The sequence below is a fragment of the Vidua chalybeata genome, chromosome 3 (genome assembly GCF_026979565.1).
Source record: "Vidua chalybeata isolate OUT-0048 chromosome 3, bVidCha1 merged haplotype, whole genome shotgun sequence".
In the NCBI taxonomy this organism is placed as follows: domain Eukaryota; kingdom Metazoa; phylum Chordata; class Aves; order Passeriformes; family Viduidae; genus Vidua; species Vidua chalybeata.
This window is the reverse complement of record NC_071532.1, coordinates 7968773-7989142: the sequence shown is the minus strand read 5'-3', so window position 1 is coordinate 7989142 and position 20370 is coordinate 7968773. Positions and strand designations below refer to the sequence as shown.

The 20370-nt window shown below is 39.8% G+C and overlaps 2 protein-coding genes across 3 annotated transcripts in view; one reads left to right on the top strand and one right to left on the bottom strand.

The window, feature by feature from the left end:
• Positions 1-5007, bottom strand: part of ESF1 (ESF1 nucleolar pre-rRNA processing protein homolog) — a 30035-nt gene extending 25028 nt beyond the window's left edge. Inside the window, exons 1-4 of the mRNA XM_053939357.1 lie at positions 4967-5007; positions 2624-3317; positions 1552-1880; positions 660-773 (exon numbers count right to left, since the gene is read on the bottom strand). Coding sequence (XP_053795332.1) covers positions 660-773; positions 1552-1880; positions 2624-3317 — 1137 coding nt within the window. The 5' untranslated portion in view covers positions 4967-5007. The remainder of the gene's footprint in view (positions 1-659; positions 774-1551; positions 1881-2623; positions 3318-4966) is intronic.
• Positions 5008-5091: 84 nt separating this feature from the next.
• NDUFAF5 (NADH:ubiquinone oxidoreductase complex assembly factor 5) lies at positions 5092-12239 on the top strand. Of its 2 annotated transcripts, none has more exons than XM_053939471.1 (11): positions 5092-5309; positions 5890-5930; positions 6143-6206; positions 6868-6915; positions 7017-7120; positions 7576-7615; positions 9284-9481; positions 10078-10138; positions 11381-11464; positions 11824-11906; positions 12034-12239. In XM_053939471.1, the coding sequence occupies exons 1-11, from the start codon at positions 5148-5150 to the stop codon at positions 12118-12120; spliced, it is 972 nt and encodes a 323-aa protein (XP_053795446.1). In that variant the 5' UTR covers positions 5092-5147; the 3' UTR covers positions 12121-12239. The 2 variants fall into 2 exon arrangements, with proteins under 2 accessions (XP_053795446.1, XP_053795445.1); XM_053939470.1 differs by having other exon boundaries at positions 5092-5331.
• The last annotated feature ends 8131 nt before the right edge of the window (positions 12240-20370 follow it).

The following is a 20370-nucleotide window of genomic DNA, read 5'->3' as shown; positions in this document are numbered from 1 at the left end:
ATAAAACGAAGTTTTTAACTGTAGTGTAATGTACACTAACTAAGGAAAAAAATATCTCTCCAGGCTTTTACACTTCACAGTTTTTATTTAGGATCAGTAAAGGGATCAATTCCATAATTGATGGAAAGTATGGAAAAGACAGTAGAATAATCAAACTGCCTGCTAGGAATTTTGAGGCAGATGAAGAACAACAGGAACCCTGACTTTGTTCATTGTACATTGTGGCCCTTTTCAGAAAGAGGTATCTGATTAAAATTTCTCAGAGAGCTGAGGTAGACACTATTAATGGAAAAATATAACTTAACTGGCCAGAATACAACCAATTTATTAGTAAGGTCTAAGGCTGGGTCTTCAGTCTAAGGTTGAGTTGTCTGCCATACAGACCACTGAATATTAAACTAATCAAGGAAATGTAGTCTCCTCCTACTAGAGAAAAAGCAGCAATGAGGGCCAACCTCATGCACAAAAGAAATTAATGGCTTTGGCCTCTAACTATGCCAAATACATACCTGTTACAGCAAGTTAAATTGCAACATAATTTCTCTTTAAACGCATTAATATTTCTTTTGGCTCTCCACAGTACTGTCTTGCTTCTTATTTTCTAGTCTATTTTTTTTAAACAGTAGAAGTCGGTACTCCTTTTAGAAACCAGTTCTTACCTTAACAGAAAACACTGTTCCTCCTTTGGGTGTGAAAGAATTAAATAGAGCCAACAAATCCTTAGCCTTCAACCTATCCCAGTCCATATTACAAACAGCCAATCTACTTGTAATCTGAAAGAACATAAAATTAATTGTTAACTGTTGTGGGGAATACACAATTCACAATACACTAGCAGAACTCAGTGGTAAAAATCAAAGTCAGCAATAAACTTTGCTGAAAAAAATAAAAGCAGCATTGTCGTCATGACTTTTTATCATTTAAAGTAGCAAAGATGAGAAGCATTGATTACCAGAGCACATAAAAAGGACATAAATAGTGAAGCACCACAGAATAGACTGCACCAATCACAGATTTAGAACTGCAGTGACAATATAATTGCTTAGGATTTTGTTATCATCAAACACTGCTAGTCTCAGGAGCAACCATTACCACTATTGTGACAGCACTAGAGTACTGTGATTTCCTTACACACTGATTGTGCTAGTTGTAAAGTTCTATTTCACTGTCTCATGATGCCTTAATTTCTTGAAGTGTGAGTTAAATAACTAAATTTTTGAAAAGTGAAAAAAATCAGTAATGAGCAAAAAAAGCAGTACTATTTAAATTCTGGAATTACTGAAAGGCTTGATTTTGTTTGTTCTTTCACCTGTAGACAGCTTATTCATAGGTATAGGCAAGTGTGCTTAGGGGAAGAGGAGATACCAGTGAAAACTGCAAGTCTCTCATTGTCAGACAATTTCATTACCACTTCCATTCTGTCACTAAAAGGCTGAAAAACCTTTATGAAAAATACTTCCACAAACTGTTCCATAGATGATGATCTATAACCAACTCATAACATTTCTGAGTTTGTCATGTAGCAACTTTTCACAGGCAAAGTATTGTTACCTCATCTCCACGAGGGGCATCTTTATCCAGCTCGCGCCATGAGTGCTCGATCTCTGGCTCCTTTGGAAACAGCTCGTTTAAATCCTCATCATCCTCTGAGCTCGTGTCAATGTTCCCTATGCCTCTGGCTAGATCAGGCCCACTATCACTTTCTTCATCATCTTCTGAATCACTGTCATCTTCACCTATATCCCCATCATCCTCTGGCTCCTCTTCCTTGCCTGTTTCTCCACCATCTTCTGATTCATCTTCTTCCAATTCTGCATCTTCACTTGAAGAGGTTTCTTCTTCTAACTGGCTTTTATATTTTACACTTTGGTCACAGATGTCTGAGTACAGAAAGATAAACATTAGATACATTTTTATGTTAGAATTACACATGACTCTTTACAAAAAGGAAAAGTTCAGGGCTCTTTCATACCTATTTACAGGACTCCTTAAAGGTGTAATGATGCAGGAGCAAGTAACAGAAAACAGCATTTCCTCTTTTGCTTGTCTGGTCTGGTCTAATCTAATTTAATTACTCTTTAGGCTCAAAATTGTACTATCAATCCCAACTGTAATTAAATATTTTGCTATTTTATTTATATTACAGAACCAAGAGGTAGAAATCTATTTAATAATGGAGGCTATACACATGCACAAGCAATATATATAAAGTTTTTCTTCAAGTTACCTGTTCTTTCTAATCCCCCCTAATATTAATGGCTCAACGCTGCCATGTTTACAATTTCTGCCCACAAGCTGTGACGTGCCTTCATGGTATCAGTTCATATATCTGCTGTTCAGTTTGATAAATACAGCAGTGCATATGCTGCTATAAATTTTACTTTCCTAACTAACCGACAATTTCAGCGCCAACAATTAAAAGAACAGGGATGTTCACAATCTTACTGAAGAATCAGAACTGATTCTATACAGAGCTGACCAACTCCAATCCTTCAGCAGCACTGAATCTGAGTCAGTTAGCTGTTTTATAACTAATCTTGCAAAATATCTCCCATGGATAAAACAAAAGCATCAACATCCAAATGAACACAGCTGAATTCTCCTTGTTATTTGAACAACTAACCTGATTCTTTTATTTTCCCTTCTAGGGAGTGGTCCCTCCTGGCAGTTTTGACTGACTTAGTAGCACTTCCTTGTGAAGACTTTTCCTTGATTTGAATCGAAATGGATCTTCCCCCTGATACACCTCCTTGCTTGTTTTCCCCTTTGGGTAAAAGGTCCTTGATTCTCCGAGAGTGATCAACTTCCACCACGGGTTTCTGCGAGTCCTCTTTCAAGCTGAACTTAGATTTACTTTTTTGTCCTTCTTTTTTAAGGTCATTTAGTTTAGTCACCGCTTCACATGTTTGGTCCACTCCTTGTCGGGCTTTTTTGCCCTCCTCCTTTGGGAGGCCACCAGCAAGAGCCTTTGCAGAATCTCCTTCTCTACCTTTAGCTTTCTTTTTCTTTTTTTTCTTAACCACGAGTTCTTTACTATCACTTTCTGAAAGATCCGAGTCAGATTCCGACAAGGCATAAAACTTCCTGAGGTTCTCTGTAGAGGTGTAGTTAACAGGGCGACCTCTTTTATCCACTGTGTACCTCAGCTTGAACTTCTTGTCATGGAACATGGCTCGGAAGCGCTTGTCAATCTTGACTTTACGTTCCTTTTCAGGCATCTCCCAAAACCTGGGATCCCTTGCCACGCAGCTGAACCGGCCATCGCTCAGTATTTCCTCCTGGGCTGACATTTTCGATGCCATTGAAGACTTGGACATCTACAATATGGAAAAAACCCCAAACATTTCTGATTAAAAAAACCTTGACCAATTAACACAGATTTAGATACGTAACTGAAAAAAAAAAAATGGATGAAACAAAGTTGAATTTCTAAACTATACCTAAGGAGTTCTTTTCAAAAGCACATATGGCAATTTCATAGCATCACAGGCCACCTGGTTGGAAGGGACCTCAAAGATTCCCTGGCCCAACATTTCCTGGCAAAAGCATTGAATATACAAGATGGCCCAGCACTCTGACAGCCAAATCCTGTAAGTGGGAATCCACCACTTCCCTGGGGAGATTCTTCCAGTGGTTGAATGTTCTCACTGAGGAAAATTTTCCTCTTGTATCTAAATGGAATCTCTCCAGGAATAACTTGTACCTATTAGCCCTTGTCTTTTGCTTGTGACTCCTTGTAAAACCAGTCTCTAACTTCTCTGTAGCCACATTTTAAACACTGGGATGTGAGGATAAGGTCTCCCCTGAGCCTTCTTTCCTCAAAGTGGAACAAATCCAGCTCTCTCTGCCTTTCCTCACATGGCAGCTTGCCAGTCCTTTGGCCATCCTTGTGGCCCTTCTCTGGGCCCTCTCCAGCCTGTCCACATCTTTTTTGTATGGCAGAGACCAAAACTGAACACAGATGTGCCCTGACAAGCACTGTGTGCCAAAATGATTTCTTTATCTCTGCTGGTGATGTCTGCTGATGGAACCTAGCACCCTGTTGGCTTTGATGCAGCAGCAGATTTAAATAAGTCACAAATAATCCTGTACCTACCACAGTCTCAGCCACAAATCTTTGCTTTGTCAGCTGCACTGGCAGCCCAAAAATCCCCTGTGCCCTGGGCTGCATCCAAAGCTCCATGGACAGCAGGTGAGGAAGGGAATTCTGCCCCTCTGCTCTGCTCAGGTGAGAGCCCACCTAAAGTGCCATGTCCAGATCTGGGGTCCCAGCACAGGAAGAACATGGAGCTATTGGAGCAAGTCCAGAGACCACCAAGGTAACAGGAGTTCCTCTCCTATGAGAAAAGACTGAGAGAATTGAAATTGTTCAGCCTGGAGAAGAGAAGGCTTCAGGAGACCTAACTGTGGCCTTCCATCTGAAGGGAGCCTACAAGAAACATGGAGAAAGACTATTTGCAAGGGTCTGGAGTAACAGCACAAAGGAGAATGGCTTCAACCTATTAGAAGGTAGGTTTCGATTAGATAGGAAGAAAAAATTCTTCCCTGTGAGAGTGGTGAGGCACTGGTACAGGTTGCCCGGAGAAGCTGTGGATGCTTCATCCCTGGAAGTGTTCAAGGCCAGGTTGGATGGGGCTCTGAGCAACCTGGTCTGGCAGAAGGTGCCCCTAGCCATGGGAGAGGGTTTCGAACGAGACTGTGTTTAAGACCCCTTTCAACCCAGGCCATTCTATGATTCTGTGATGACGTATACACCTGGGCTGCAGACACATCCCTCCGTGACTCCTCACCAGACCCGCGCATGGGACCTTCAACGAGATTAACCCAGTGCGCACCGCAGCTACGGCCCACCAGCAGCACCAGGTGCGCCAAGACGGCTTCAGCCCCCCACACCCGCTCCGTCCCCGACCCCAGCGACGGAGGCGACCGCAGGGTGGAGCCCCGAGGCCGCTCCGCTCACACCGACCGTGCCCGACGCCCGCCGCTCCCTCACGGCGCCGCCCGCACGCCGCCACTGCACGGCCACTTCCGGCGGCGCTACGGCGGCCGCGGCGGGACACGGCTCTCCCGCCCGCACGGCGCACGCGCAGAGGGGCGCGCCAGGCCGAGCCGATGCGGGGCCTGGCCCGGGCGGCGCTGAGCGCGCGATGGCGCCGCTCGCTGTGGGCGCTGCCGGCAAGGGCCGCCGCCGCCGCTTCGCCTCCTCCTCCCGCCGGATTCTCGCCGGGCTCGGGAGCGCTGAACCCGTTCGACCGCCGGCTGAAGCGGAAGCAGAAGAACTGGGCGGCGCTGCAGGCCGAGCCCGCCAAGTGCGATTACCTGAGGGAGGAGGTGCGGGGCCGGGGGCGCTGGCAGGTGCTGTGGCCGGTTCTGGGCCCCGCAGCTCAGGGACGATATTGAGAAGCTGGAGCGGGTCCAGAGGAGGGCAGCGGGGCTGGTGAAGGGGCTGGAGCACAAGGCCTCTGAGAGAGCTGGGCTGTTCAGTCTGGAGAAAGGAAGGCTCAGGGGTCGCCTTATCACTCTCTACAACTCCCTGGATGGAGGTTGTAGGCAGGTGGAGGTCGGTCTCTTTTCTTAGGCAGCCAGCGACAGGATAAGAAGACATCGTCTCAAGCTTTGCCAGGGGAAGTTTAGGTTGGACATTAGGAATTTCTTCACAGAGAAGAGTAATCAGACATTGGAATGGGCTGCCCAGGGAGGTGGTGGAGTTACCGTCCCTGGAGGTGTTTAATGAAAGACTGGACGTGGCACTCAGTTTAGTTGACCATGGTTTAGTGGCCACGGTTTAGTTGACAAGGTGCTATTTACTAATAGGTTGTGCTTGATGATCTCAGAGGTCTTTTCCAGCCTCATTGATCCTGTGATTCTGACCGCCGGCTCTCCCCCCAGGTCGGCGGCAGGATCGCGGACCGGGTGTTTGACATCACCAGGTAAGCCCCGCCTTGTCCCGCGCCCTCCCCTCATCCCCAGGCCGTGGGAGCCCTGGGGAGATCGCTGCAGGCCTTGGAGTGCCTTTCCCCGAGGTACCGCAGAAGGATGCTCGGTGGGCTGAGTTCAATAAGGCCCTTAGAGATTAGCAGCTCTAAAATTAAAAATATTGTACCACTTGGTTATGTTCTGTATTGCTGATCTTATCCTTTAGAACGTTTCCTCTTGCTTTGGACGTTGGCTCTGGAAGAGGTTACATAGCTCAGCACTTAAACAAGGTACTGTTCTCTTCATACTTAAAAGTGTTTAAAGGAAGGTCATAAGTATACCTCCCTTTCAAATAGGGCTCTGTTACAACTCAAGACGATCATCTGAGTCTTGATGAGGTAAATCTTGCCCCCCCTGTACCCATATACCTGTAGTTATAGTTCAAAGCTGCATATTGTGCAGGCTGTTCTTCATTTATTGCCACTGAAAACTGGACAAATGTGCAAGGAAAGTTATCAATTATAGTACAGTTAACCTTTAGTTTTGGATAGGAATATTCCTGGTTTTTTGGTGAATCTATTGGCTACAGTTAGCTGTTAAAGAGAAGTGTCATTGTGGAGGCTTTGAAGCCATTAACAGTTTACCATTCATGAACCACTCTGTAAGTAAAGGTGCTTCCTTGGCTGTTAATCCATGGTTTATGTTTAACTAAACTTATGCCTAAAATTACAGAATGTGTTTTCTGTTACCACTTCTGCCTCAGCTGTTCTCCCTGGGAGCAGGTGCCACATTGTGTGGGGAAAAGTGCTTTGCACTTTATATAAAGCTTCTATCAAGAGTGGGAAAGATTCTTTCTAATTTATTATAAATAGGTGTAAGTGCCAAAAAATTACTTATGTCCATTTACAAAATAATTCACATATTTAATCGACTTTTAAAATTTTATTTCAGGAAACAGTTGAAAAACTTATTCAAGTTGATATCGCAGAGAATGCTTTAGTAAGTAGCTTTTTGCATGCTAAAGTGCTTGAAAACTGTAATACAGGAAAGCAAAAGAAGTGTGGTTTTGATGAGCTGTTTTTCTTCCAACCCAACATTAGAAAAATGCTGTGGAATCTGAAATCCCGACGGTCAGGGTCGTAGCTGATGAGGAATTCCTTCCTTTCAAAGAAGATACATTTGATCTTGTTGTCAGCAGCTTAAGGTATGTATTCATGATTCATTTATTTTGTTTTGTTTAAGTTGTTAATAATGTTCTTTTCAGAATAGCTTTAAGAAAATAAATCCAACAAAGATTACTAGTCCATTAAAAAGCAGTAAAAGTACTTGCATAGTTAATATGAGCATGCATTAGGAAAAACTGCTGTCCTGGTGATTCTTCCTGTTTTGTTTCATTTCCTTCAAAACACTTGGAGCTTCTCTCTTTCCTGCATTTTGACAAACTAGTCTCCAAGATTTGTGTTTTCTGACCAAAAAGAAGCTCTGTGTGGATAAATTTCTGTTCTTGTTTGGTATCAGTTTCAAGCAGGTGTTTCAGCATGGTCACACCTTCAGAAATCAGTTTGTGGTTTTGGCTCCTGAAACTTACTCAGCTAATTAGGTAGATACTGGCATTTGATTTAATCTGAAATTATAAAATGTACACTTCTGTTATTTCAGTTTACATTGGGTGAATGACCTTCCTAAAGCTTTCAAAGAGGTAAGAAATTGGTTTTTAATACTCTAACTTAGCACTTGCCATTACTTGCATTGAGAGCACTCTCTATTTCCAGGTCTTCTTTAAATAAGAGGCACACAACTCATGTTGCACACAAGTATTTTTTGCAATACTTTTTGCAGTTTGAGGAGCATTAGCTGATATTGCTATTTGCTCCCTCAGATCAATTTGGAAAAAATAACTGAAACAACATACTTGTACAATATTTGGATTCTCCACAGCAGGTAACTAATGTCACCTGAGACAGTGCTATTGATTTTTATTGTTAGCTCTTACTATTTGTAGTAAAATACTACACTTCTCCAGAGCTGCTTTATGGAGTTTGAGTTATTTGTATGTCTCAGCTGTTTATTTTGCAATACAGCTTTGACCAAGGCTTTTTGATATTGGCATAAAGCAAATACTTGTTGAGGACAGAAAAATAGGTTTTTTTCACTAGCAGATTTGGTTATTTTGGGTTACTTCAGCTCTTTCCTGCTGGTGTAAACTTTAGTCAAATCAAAAAACGTGGTGCAAGAACAAGGAATGTGTTTTTTCATTTATTTCAAATTGATCAGTCCTTGCAGTGCTGTCCTATCACCTGTTGGTAGGAATAGGACTACCCTACTGTCACTGAAATAATAAAAATCAGTTGAAATGCATTCAGTACTTATTAAAAAAACTTTGAAAGAAATACAGAATTTTCACTGGAATTTAAGTATTCTATGAAGGGTCAAATATTTTCTCCCACAGTAAATATAACTGACACTGTCTCACAATGGCAAGGGAACTGGGCTTCTTGGCCAGCTTTCATGATTTTCTGTGTTGTCTTTAACTAATGGAAACTGCCTTTAACTGCCTAATTTTCTTACCTGTCAATTAAAGGCTTTTTTACTAGCACAGAAAAGGTAGCTTGATTAATACATCATTAAATTCTATGGAAAATATTTTTTTCAAAGGCATTGGAAATGCTTGCTGTCTTGTTAGCCTGGTTATATAATCAGGCTCTTCTGGATGTCTAAAGCAGAGATAATTTCCAACTCTTAAAGAAATTAGAAAGCATTAATTTATTTGCCTTCTCAGTAGGAAGAGGGCTAGAACTTAGGAGACCAGAAAGCAGCTTGTCAGCCTTGGTGTTTGAATTATGATATTGCTGTTTTGGCAAGTCAATAATAAATAATTGTAGGTATAATAAAAATGGCATTACTCTATTGTCTCAAGTGCAGAGTACTGGAAATTAAACTCTTAATTTCTCTTAAATCAAACCATTAAAAAGTGCTTTTGCAGCTCTCAGAAAGTAAAAGTAAATAGCATACTTGCCTTAATCTACCCTCCTTTTATAAGTAAATTAATTTAGAATATTATTTTAGGAGTATTGTGCTGAAAATAGTTTTACCCTCAATTTCTACAGTTTGTTCCATATTTCCTGACTAAGTGTAATTTCTGAGGATTTATTCTTAAGAATAGAAAATAGTCTCTCTTCAACCAGAGTATTTGTTTGCAGTGTGACCAGAAGCTGTGTCACAGCTTGCCCTGCAGAATACAGTCAATATTAAAAGTCTGTCACAGCTCTTAACAATGATTACTTCTGAGTTCTTTAAGATAAAAGAACCACTTAGTTATGTAGGCTTCACGTAGCAAAGCCGTGAGCTGTGTGTTTGTGCGTTGCAGATCCACCAGGTGCTCAAGCCCAACGGAGTGTTCATCGGAGCCATGTTTGGGGGGGACACTCTGTACGAGCTGCGCTGCTCCCTGCAGCTGGCGGAGCTGGAGAGGGAAGGGGGTTTCTCTCCTCACGTGTCGCCCTTCACCGCCGTCGCCGATCTGGGACATCTGCTGTCCAGGGCTGGCTTTAACACCCTCACTGTGGTAATTATAAGTAAGAGAGCCATCAGGGAGAACGAGCCAGAACGTCAGAGCTGCTGGAATATGAAAATCACAGTTTGCTAATGTAGTAATAACATACTGCTTTCTTCTGCATTTGGTGCACCTTGCTGAACAGGCTGCAGAAATAGCCTGGACTGCCACTGTTTTTGGCTTTGTGGTGATAATGGAACCAACTGAAGTGTATCTTTGGCTCATGGCCCAGTAGATTTTGGATGGTTTTCTTGGAGAAATGTCAGAGAATGTTAGACCTGCATGAAAAAATTATAGACACTTGCTCTTTCTTCTAAAACCAAGAAGAAGATAATGGCATTTAAATTAAAATTTGATTGCATTTGGGCTACTAAGCAAAACTTTTTAGAAATGTTAAAATAGTACATGCTTCCTAGAAATACGTGATTTGAGCAGAAGAGGCAGATGAATAGAATTGTAGAATGGTTTGGGTTGGAAGGGACTTCAGAAATCATCTAGTTCCAACCCTCCTGCCATGGCAGGGAATAGTTTGGTAGTACAGCAAGGTTGAAATAATGCTATTGGTTTAGTTTGATATGCTCTAAAATTGAACTTCTCAATTCTTCTAGGATACTGATGAAATCCAAGTGAATTACCCAGGGTTATTTGAGGTTATGGAAGACTTACAAGGCAAGTATATTCTTTGTGGAAACATAAATGTTTTCTTGTATCAGTGGACCAGACACAGAACTGTTTTACTGTGTGTTTCTTAACTCTAAATCATAGACTAGTGTGGGTTGGAAAGAACTTTTAAAGGCCATCTAGTCCAACTCTCTGCAGTGAGCAAAGACATCTTGAACTCGATCAGGTTGCTCAGAGCTCCATCTGACCTGGTCTTGGATGTGATGTGGGTCATCCACTACCTCTCTTAGCAACCTGAGCCAGTGTTTCGCCATCTTCATCACAAAGAATTTCTTTCTTAAAAAAATACAAATAAATCTTACTGCAACAGGGGAAGCATTAGGTTTTTTCCTGCTTTCTAGTTAGTCAGGAGATTATGCCCGTCAGGAGATTTTTGTTGGGAAGCACAAGTCAAAGATTTGCTACTTCATGGTCTGCTATGAATATTCTGCTTCCCTGGGGTTCCTGTTCTGCATGAGCCTGTTCAGTGTAAGGTGCAGAAAAACCCTTAAAGGGAGACAGAAGTCCATATCCCACACACTGACTTTTCCTGTGAGCCTTTCTAATTACCAGGGCAATCAGCAAACTGCTTTGGAATGAGAGTAAATACATCCTTAATTTGGAATCTGCTGAGGAGCAGCAAACAATTGAGTAACGATTTTGTTAATATTCTGATAGCATTTGTCATGGATTGTAAAGCAGTCATTCACATGCAGTCTGTTGTTACTGACAGCAACTCAGGGCATTTCTTAGCTGGATCGACTGCTGTATGGAGTAATTCCTTAATGGAAAGGCAACTTTTATTCTGAGCAGAAACGTTCAGATGCAGTAAGTGATTAAAAAGATTAGAATTGTGGTTACTTTATTTTGTATTCTAAATCTCTTGGACTAGTAATTTTAATGATTATCTGTTAAAACAATAAAGTCATGTGTCTGAATAAACCCTTTGTACTCATTCTTAAAATTAGTTATACTTAAAAGCCTAAATGTTCAAAGACTCAAGCTGAAGAAGTAATCTTTTGAAATGATTCCTAGCAATGCAAACTGTAAATTGCAAAGCATAGGAGGTTAAAAGTTTTGGATTCTTACACATAAGAAACTCACCTAATGATCTCTGTGGTATGTTCTCTCTTACACTGAATAACAGAGGATTCTGTACTTTGGTTTTGTAAGAATCTGTCCTTAGTGCATGACCTTAACTCATGGCATGTGCAATATCTTCTTTTCCTTAAAGCTAAAACATATTTTTAGGTATGGGGGAGAGTAATTGCTCTTGGAATAGAAAACCTCTGCTGCACAGGGAGACAATGCTGGCAGCTGCTGCAATATACCAAGGTCAGTATTTGAGAGTAATGGGTTCATGTAAAATGACTTTAAGAATATTTTTTCTGTGTCTTTTTTTATGACTTTTGTGTAAAAAAAACTCCAGAAACCTAAACAAACCCAAAGCAAAACCAAAAACCCCAAATACTCCAGAACAAAATGCCATTATCATAAGCTATTTTTAACCTCAATTATAATGCCAGGATTTGAACTACATTGATGCACCAGTATGAGATATTTTTATTGTCCCAAATCTTTCACCAGGAGTCATTATGATGAATATGTCACGCTCAGTTCTGATGTTCTGAGAACTGAGTGTTTCCTGGTGCTGACAGCCTGTACCTTCTCTCTCTCCCTTCCTGCCCTAACAGAAATGTACGGAAACAGCAATGGCTCTGTACCTGCCACCTTTCAGATCTACTACATGATTGGCTGGAAATACCATGAGTCACAGGTAATGTGAAGCTGTTATTTTCTCTTTGAAGGTACTATTTAAGTAAGTGATGTTTTAAAAGTTTTTTTTATAAAACATTTTTATTTAAAATTAGCCCTATATGGTTTGTTTTTTTTTTCTTCCTTAGGCAAAACCAGCCCAGCGAGGTTCTGCAACAGTTTCATTTGGAGATCTGGCAAAAATAGAAGGACTTCTTAAAACAGGAAAAAAATAGTTGTTCTTCAGAATAATAATTGTCTTGAAACTTCTATAAAAGTTTTAATTGCAGACAGTCTTCACTTGTGCTTATTTAGTGATGACATCCTGAAATGATAATAAAGTACTCTAATTTGAGGTTTTGTATTGTGCCACAGCATTATCTGTGTGAAATGGTGTTAATTTTTTCTTTCTAGATAAATATTTGAGCAGTTTGCTCTCTCAAGTCTTTGAGTTGAGCAACTCTCAATTTTTTATTAAATTTACTATTTTCAAAAATAATGCCTTCTTCAGCATTTCAGCATCACAGGCTGCTCCAGGTATGGTTTACATGTCTTGAATGCATTTTTAAATTATTTCTCAAGGATAGTAGATTATAATAAATACTAGTGTATTATAAAAGTAAAGAATGGTAGCGGGTGTATTTATGAGACAGCCTATAATAGAAATTATCAGCAAAGACAAAGATATAAATTATTACGGTTTTTATGAGTTGGGAAGTATGGGTAAAAAAATATAAGATATTTGAATAATTAAGTGATACGTTATGTAAATGTTAGTTGAAAATTACACTTACACATTACTTCCCACTTTTCTATGTCAGAGGCTAAAGAGCAAGAAGAGTCATTTTCTCTTTAGCTGTGCCATGGAGCTATGACTTTTCCTGTCTATAACAGCATTACCAGAAATTTATATTAATTGCAACTATGACCCATTAATATGAGAGGTTTAGAAAAAATACCTGCCCAGAGATTTTGCTTGATTGTAGCACTCATAGAGTTGTGGAGAAACAGAAAGGATGAAGTCTATACAACCAAATATTCAGTTCCATAATTTTTGTCCTAGTATCTGAGTGGTATATCAATCCTGGTGGAGCTAAAGTCTTTTAAAATTTATTTCCTAGGCTTTTTTAAGATTAACCACCAGGTGGAGTTTGACAGAACTTGTGCATAGCACAAACCCAACAGGCCAGGTAGGCAGAAGTCTTCCCATCTGTAAGGTCGTGTTTTGGGGGGTTATTTTATTGACCAGGTTTTGACTTTGAATAAAAAATGGGCAGAGAATGGACAAGTCATGAGAAGGAGGGCCAGAATATTCTGTCCTTTTTTGCTTGCAAGCCTAACCCCTAATTATTTGAGAGAAATTAGTTCATTTTTTCTTTTCCTAGAAAAGAACAGTGATTCTGCTGGAAAACGGGGGAGAGACTCTAAATGGTGTGACAACCTTTAAAACTCTCGAAAGACTAAAACAAGAGCTTGTTTCTGTGAACGCTTCTGTTTTTTTAATACTCCATCAGTGGATTTGGTACAAAATACTGCATCACTCTAGAGGTCTTCTCTGGCTTAAATAAAGTCCCCTTGTTTCTGGAGGAATCTCTGGTTTCCCAGATGTAGGTTTCTGTGAAGTTATGCATCAAATTAATGTAACTTTATAAATCCCTGCTTTAGTAGGTTAATTTCCAATCGCTTGAGCTGGTGGTTGTGACTCAGACTTGTTAAGTAAATGAGGAGGTGGAATGTGCTGGGTAAATGTTAATTGGACAAGTGCTCCTGCTGTGCTCCTTTGAAGTATTCAAGTTGTGGTGAAAAGGAAGGATTTCCAGTTCTTTGATTTCATATTTCATAGATGGCATACATAAATAGTAAAGTGTTTTGGTAGTGGGGAAGCATCTTCTGAACAGGGAGAAAAGATACGTAGCTTTCCTCCTAGCCCTTGGGGGGAAAAAAGGTGTAGATATTCTATTAATTTGAAAAAGGGCTGGGGAGTAATAGAAGTAAGGAGTAGTAAAAATGGCATTGGAGCAGTGTGGGTTGGAATTAGGGAACATGTAACAAGCAATAAGGTGTTAATTTCCCTGTCTGTGTTTGAATACCTGCCTTTTGTGGGAGCTTTAAACTGCAATTATAGGGTTTTTTCTGTAGCACCTCTTGAAGTTCTAGGTTACTCCTAGTTGCTTGAATAAGTAACTTTGAAAACACTTAGTTTACTATGAAGAAATGTTTTTGTTACAAGACTCTGTTTCATTTTAATTCCTTTTCACATTTAAGTCTTTATGGCTTTCTAAAATTGTAATGGAGAAGAACACTTTTGCCACTTGCTAGCCTAGTACTTTGTATGCTGAGAGTCAGCTTTTTCAGAGTGACTAAGTTCTAAAAAGTAGTTGTGAAGGTGACATAATGTCTCTTGTAAGCTTAGTTAACTTAAAAAGCTTTATGTATAATACAGAATATTTTTCTCCTGAATACAGAATGAGAAAAGAATTCAAGGAGATAATTATTTTGATTAATCAAAAGCTAGGAGCCCATAAATAAAATAAAAATAAGTTTAGAAGAAGCATGGTTGCACTTAATGAACATGAGTATTTTTATTTTAGAATTTGAGTCACAGATCAGTGAGTATGCTTGGTCTGGATCTTTGGTTACAAGATCTGTCAATGTATAGTTTTATTCAAGTCTGTTTAGGATAAAGGAATGAGAGCCTGTACTTTCAAGACTAAGAATCTGTGAAGTTAAAACATGAGAGAGGATTCTTCATTACCTCTAATTTATAAAAATGTCATCAGCAGAAGTACAAAAGTGAACCATACAAAATTAAATTTAGCTGTATTTCTTTACACTGTTTAAAAAAGAAAAATATGAATGACACTCTTTTAATGTTTTTTGGAAAAACTATGAGCTAATACTGAGCTTTCAGTTGCAGGGGGAGAAACACACCAATCTTTCATATGGTTTTTAATTGGAATTTTCTGAAGCAAAAACCTGATCTCAGGGATTAAATTCATTAGAGCATCTTTAAGAAGCCACTTTTTAGAAGGCTAGCATGTATGTTAAACCTCTGAAGTTTTCATTTGTCTAACCCAGAGATTTAATATGCACTTTTCAAAGACGTGGTCCATTTTTGCCCAGGATTTGGAGCTGTTACTTTGGAGAAGTGCAATTATTGTAGTCCTTTGATTGGAATCAGTCTGAGTACTGAAGCAAGTGTGATTTCCTGAATATCTTGAATGCCTTCAAGTGAAAGAAAAGGAAAAGAAAAATAAAAACCTGAGATAGGTAAGTTTAGTTGAAGGCTACATATAAGAGTGAAGCAGAAGACACTGAAGGGGTGCATTTGCTGCTTGTAAGGGAAAAACAGCTCGTGCCTTACTTAAATCAAGTTAAAATTGAAGTGATTTGTTGACTTATTGATAGCTTGTGATTGACTGTTAGTCTGTGAACTATGCATGCAGGATTAATAGCAGCAATATAACAGATAAATGACTACTAGACCCTTACAAAACCTTAGTAAACACCTTCACATACCTAAACATACTCCTATAGCAACCCCCACAGCCCCCACACATACTCTCAAATTTGCAGGTAAATGCTCACCCCTGTCCCTTTACCAGGAGGTTTCAGTGGTATGAGCCCACCCTTCTCAGAATATATTCCTGTGTGCATCCGTCACCTGAGGAGATGTGGATGGTGTGGCTGCATTCTCACCTGGGCTGTTCCTAACACCTGCTGATCCACCCAGCTGTTGGGGCAGGACCCCAAATGTGACACCCCAGGAGTGACCTGTGCTTGTTGAGCCCTGTGTTCTCAGCCCACTGCCAGGGGTGGGTGTTCCCTCAGGCTCCATAGAGCTTGAGATGCCAGGGGCACCTTCTTGGTATCAAACCAGGTTTTCACTGCTTTTTTCTCCCTGTTAGAAATGTTAGGGCTTTATATATATATATATTTTTTTAGCTGATTTTTCTTTCCCATCTGAGGTCTCTTGATAACTGCCTGATTACTATTTCATGTGGCTGATGGTTATCTTCATTTTCAGACAATCTTGGCAGATTTTAAGCAAACACCTTCTCAGTACTGAATGTTTTGTTCACACACATTGCACATGCAGTTTTATCATAGCAGCTGATGATGTCCAAGATTTTTTGCCACCTTGTACTTTATGTAGGTTTCCCCTAATATTTGGAGCTGTGTCTTGGGGTACAAAGTATGTTGATAAAGGAAGAGACAAATTCCACAGAAAAAGTGTTCCTGTTTGGAGCCTTATTTTGAAGCAATGAACGATGAATACTGGGGAATTCTATTTGGCCTCAAACTCATGATAGGCCAGAAAATTTGCAAGTTTTCTAATTATTGCAAAATAAGGAGGTTTTGTTATTCAAATACAATCTATATAATATCTATCTGATATAATTTCTGGTTTCATAGATGCCAAAACTATGGAAATACATGGGATACATTTCAGCAGCCTTCCAGTACTAAATGGGCTGCAAAAGAGTTGGTGAGGGACTTTAATGGTGTGTGGGGTAATGGCTTTAAGGTGACAGGGGGTGGGTTTAGATTAAATAATAGGAAGAGATGATTCCCTGTGAGGGTGGTGAGGCCCTTGAAGAGGTTACCCAGGGGAGCTGTGGATGTCCCATCTCTGGAGAAATGTTCAAGGCCGAGCTGGATGGGGCTTGCAGTAACTTAGTCTAGCAGAAGGTTTCCCTGCCAGTGGCAGGGGGTTGGAACAAGGCAACCTTTAACATTTCTCTGAACCCAAGCCATTCTATGATCCTTTGCATAAAATACCATCTTTTAGCCAAATTACAACATAAAAGAAATTATTGTTTTACTTGGTACCTGCATTGGTTTAAATGGTTTGAATCTCTAACCTTGATTTTTTTACATCTAAAGTAAGGCACCCTAATATTAAAATACCACTTATTCTGTGGAAATACTAGCCAAAATGAACAATTTACTGAGGGAATCTACTGGGCAACAGGTATAAGAAGTAGTAACTTAAGGTTTTTGTTGATAGTGGAATCACTGTACTCCCTGAGGGTTTTTTCTCCCTGGAATTTTTTCCTCCTGAAATTGTTTTCTCCCTAAACTGAGCCACAGATGGTTATATGTGGTGCCCATTTTTTTAGCTGTACTATCATCTTGTCTTCACAAAGTGTGTATTGCTGTAGCATTCAGGTGCCAGAGGCATCAGTTCTTACCAAAAATTACATAAGGAATGTCTTGAAGTCTCCCATTTCTTTTTCTACCGTGTGTAGGAATGTGCCCCCTGTTGATGAAGTGACTAAATTATTCTTTGTCTGCTTAAAAAAGCAAGAAGTCCAGAAGTTTCTCTCCCAATTTGCTAAGAAGACACCTCATAGAACCTTTTGGACTTCACCTCAGACCTGGGGCTGTCTGATTGGACAGAGGCCAAGAGGTCCTGCCTAGGTAATTCACTAGAAAAGGAAGAGAACAAAGGAAATAACTGCTTTTGTGGGTGTTTTAGCAGGAGCAGGGACCTCTTGCCCCTGGCTTGGTTTTTCTCTGTAGCAGCTTTGTTATTCTGTCTTTTATTAAACCTTTTCCTGTTTCCAACACTACCTCAGAAGCCATCCTGCTAATTTTATGCATTCGGGGTAACTGGCCTGTCTCAGGTGTGATAGGTTTTCTGGGAGCTCATAAGACCTGGTTTGAGGAGAAACCCATCAACCATGTGTTCTATTTTCAGTTTTATGAGGATTTATTACTTTATTCCAGTTCTAGAACTATTGATTGCTTTAATTTGATGCAGAACATATATTTGTTACAGAACTCTCCATGTTATTTCCTAATGTCAGTTGCTTTCACTTCTGGAATTAAAAATGTAATTCCCATCAAGTACCACTTCAGATTTGGTGATTATATTCCCAGTCAATTTCTTTTCTGACTCAAAAGCAGGATGCCCAATCTTAGAGTAATACTGCAGTTCTGAGGCAGCAGCTGTAGTAAGCTTTACTTGGTAAACTAATGCTGAACTTCATAGGTAGCTAAGTTCAAAATACAAGCCAGTCAGAACTCAGTATCCACTTAACAGAAATTTAGATAGTATCTTGTCCAGGCCTGACTTTTTGTCTGTGACTTTTTTTTTACCTATAATTGTTTCTGAAATTCTAAAAGAATAACTGAGCTGGAGCTACTGCAAAGAGATTTTTTTAATCACATCTCAAACAAAGCATTCCTCGCATGATTTTGCCTCCAGGCTTCAACTTCGAAGGCATTCTCAGGAGGAGCTGCGGTGCTGTCACAGCATTGTTGAGTCAACAGAGGTAGAGCACTTGTTTGATACATGGATGACTGATCTTCGATTACCACCTTTCACAAAACAAATGAAAACATCTGTTCTTTTATTTATATGTGAGCTTTCCAAGTAGATGTGAACAATTTTCTTTTGTTTATTTTTGTTGTGTGTGTTCTTTTTTCCTTCTGACTCACTGAATCTTCATTGTATGGAAAGTGAAACTTTGAGCACTGAATGGATTGGGTGATTGCATCTCTGTTCAGGTTGGTTTACAGTGTGGTGGCTGGTATTTTTTTGTACCTAAAAGTTTATTATCCCTTAGAAGATAGCTAAGCACAGAGTTTTAAATTACATTCTATCCTAAAGATATGGCATTAAGATAATAGTATGATTATTTATTAGCCTATGTTTGGAGCAGACTCAGTTGCTCTGCCTTGGGAAAGAATTCAGGTTTATGAACACAAAGGCTTCCAAAGTGCGGGAAGTGTTTCCCTGCAGAGAGTTAGTAAATCTTCACAAATTACTCAGTCCCTGCACTCCTTTCTGGCATTTTCTGCTGGACAGCTTGGCTTTGTTATACTGGCTCTCCTAGATCTCTCAATTGTCACATAGAGACTGTGCATAATTTTAGAAGTCTTGAGAATTGAAATCAGAGCCCCTTACCTGTAAAAAGGATCTGAGAGTTAGATCACAGAATGGCTTGGGTTGGAAGGGACCTTAAAGCTCATCTAGTTCCAATCCCCCTGCCATGGGCAGGGGCACCTGTCACCAGAGCACCGCCCTGAGTGCTGCAGCAATACAAATGGTTCTGTGCTCCTACCTGTTCAGTCTCTGCTTTTGAGTATTGCTGAATAACTCCACTGAACTATACTGTAAATATTACTGTTTTCAAGCAGTTAACCATCTTGAAAACGCATCAACATGACTTAGTTAGTATAACACTTGATGAATTTACAAATGAATCTTGGCATAAGGCAAATGCATTTTAATGCTGCGGTTTGTATGCCTGCTCCCTGCATATTTATTTTCAATTCCAGTTGATTAGCTGCTTTGTCTTGTGTGTAGAAATGGCCTGTTTAATGCAGTGGGAAGTCAAGTAGAAGCCAGCATTTGTTAATGGATGCTTTGAACAGGCACAGTCAGACATTTTAAATTATTCTAACTAAGCAGGAATTCTAATTTATTTCTAAAGATAGAAGTACAACAACCCAATTACCTAGTTTTCTCATGGAGTGTAATAAGTGTAATTAGCATAAAATTGGTCTATAAATTTAATGGGCAATTTCTTGTGTGGTCATTGAAAACACTAGTAAAAATGTGGCAAGCTATATTCGAGTCCATATAGTAACTTGTTCCCATTAGATGCTTCCTTGATAGAAGGCATTACTGTAAAATATCAATCAAATGTGTTCTGCACAAGGAGTTCTTAAGGTATTGGTTCAAACAGGCATGCCTGTAGGTTTGAAAGTTCCTTCAATCAGAGATTTTTTTTGGCTGGGTTGGCAGTAGGATTTTTTACCTTTTAAAGATGGTTTTCTGACTATAAGTTCAAACTTGTAGTATATGTGAGCATGTGGCCAGTTCTGTGTGTAGCCTCATAACAATAGCTGGATCAGTTGTTCTAAATGTAGATTATACACACAGCTGACAATAAAGATAATAAAATACTATTTATTTACTCTTGAAAGTGGAAGGGGTGCTAGAGTCCCACACCTGATGCAGAGGTTCTCAAATCATGATTCAGGCTGCTGTCAGCACTTTTGCAGTTGGTTGGATGTAACCAGCTGTGGGACATTTCAGAAGTTCTAGATGATGGAATTCAAAGGATAGTTTTCCCTCCCTTCTACAGATGATTTGTTTATGATGGGGAATTCTCTATGTAAATGTGTTTTCATCTAGTACTGTAAACTCAGACATAGCAAAGTTGTGGTGACCTGTTGGGACTAAAGTGGTGAAAACTAATGCTGTGAGAGAGAACACATATTAGAAGAACATGAAGTTTCTTCTGCTTTGTCTATTCCCTAGAGAATGAATAAACAAAAAATCCAACCCTGAGGCTTGGAGATTAGGACCAAGTCCTTCAAAGTTTTCATGATGGATTTTTGATTTCACACTAGTGCAGGCTGACATTACTGGAAAGAGAGATAAATGTAAAAATCTCTAAAACAAATTTACCAATCATGAAAATTCTTTAATTTCTTCAAGAGGGCATCCATTTTAAAGTTACTTTATT

Excerpts from the sequence above, each read along its gene's own strand:
- NDUFAF5 (XM_053939470.1), top strand. The coding sequence starts at position 5,113 with ATGCGGGGCCTGGCCCGGGCGGCGCTGAGCGCGCGATGGCGCCGCTCG. Across the intron at positions 5,332-5,889 it reads GCGATTACCTGAGGGAGGAG|GTCGGCGGCAGGATCGCGGA; the intron begins GTGCGGGGCCGG and ends CTCTCCCCCCAG. Across the intron at positions 7,121-7,575 it reads CTTGTTGTCAGCAGCTTAAG|TTTACATTGGGTGAATGACC; the intron begins GTATGTATTCAT and ends CTGTTATTTCAG.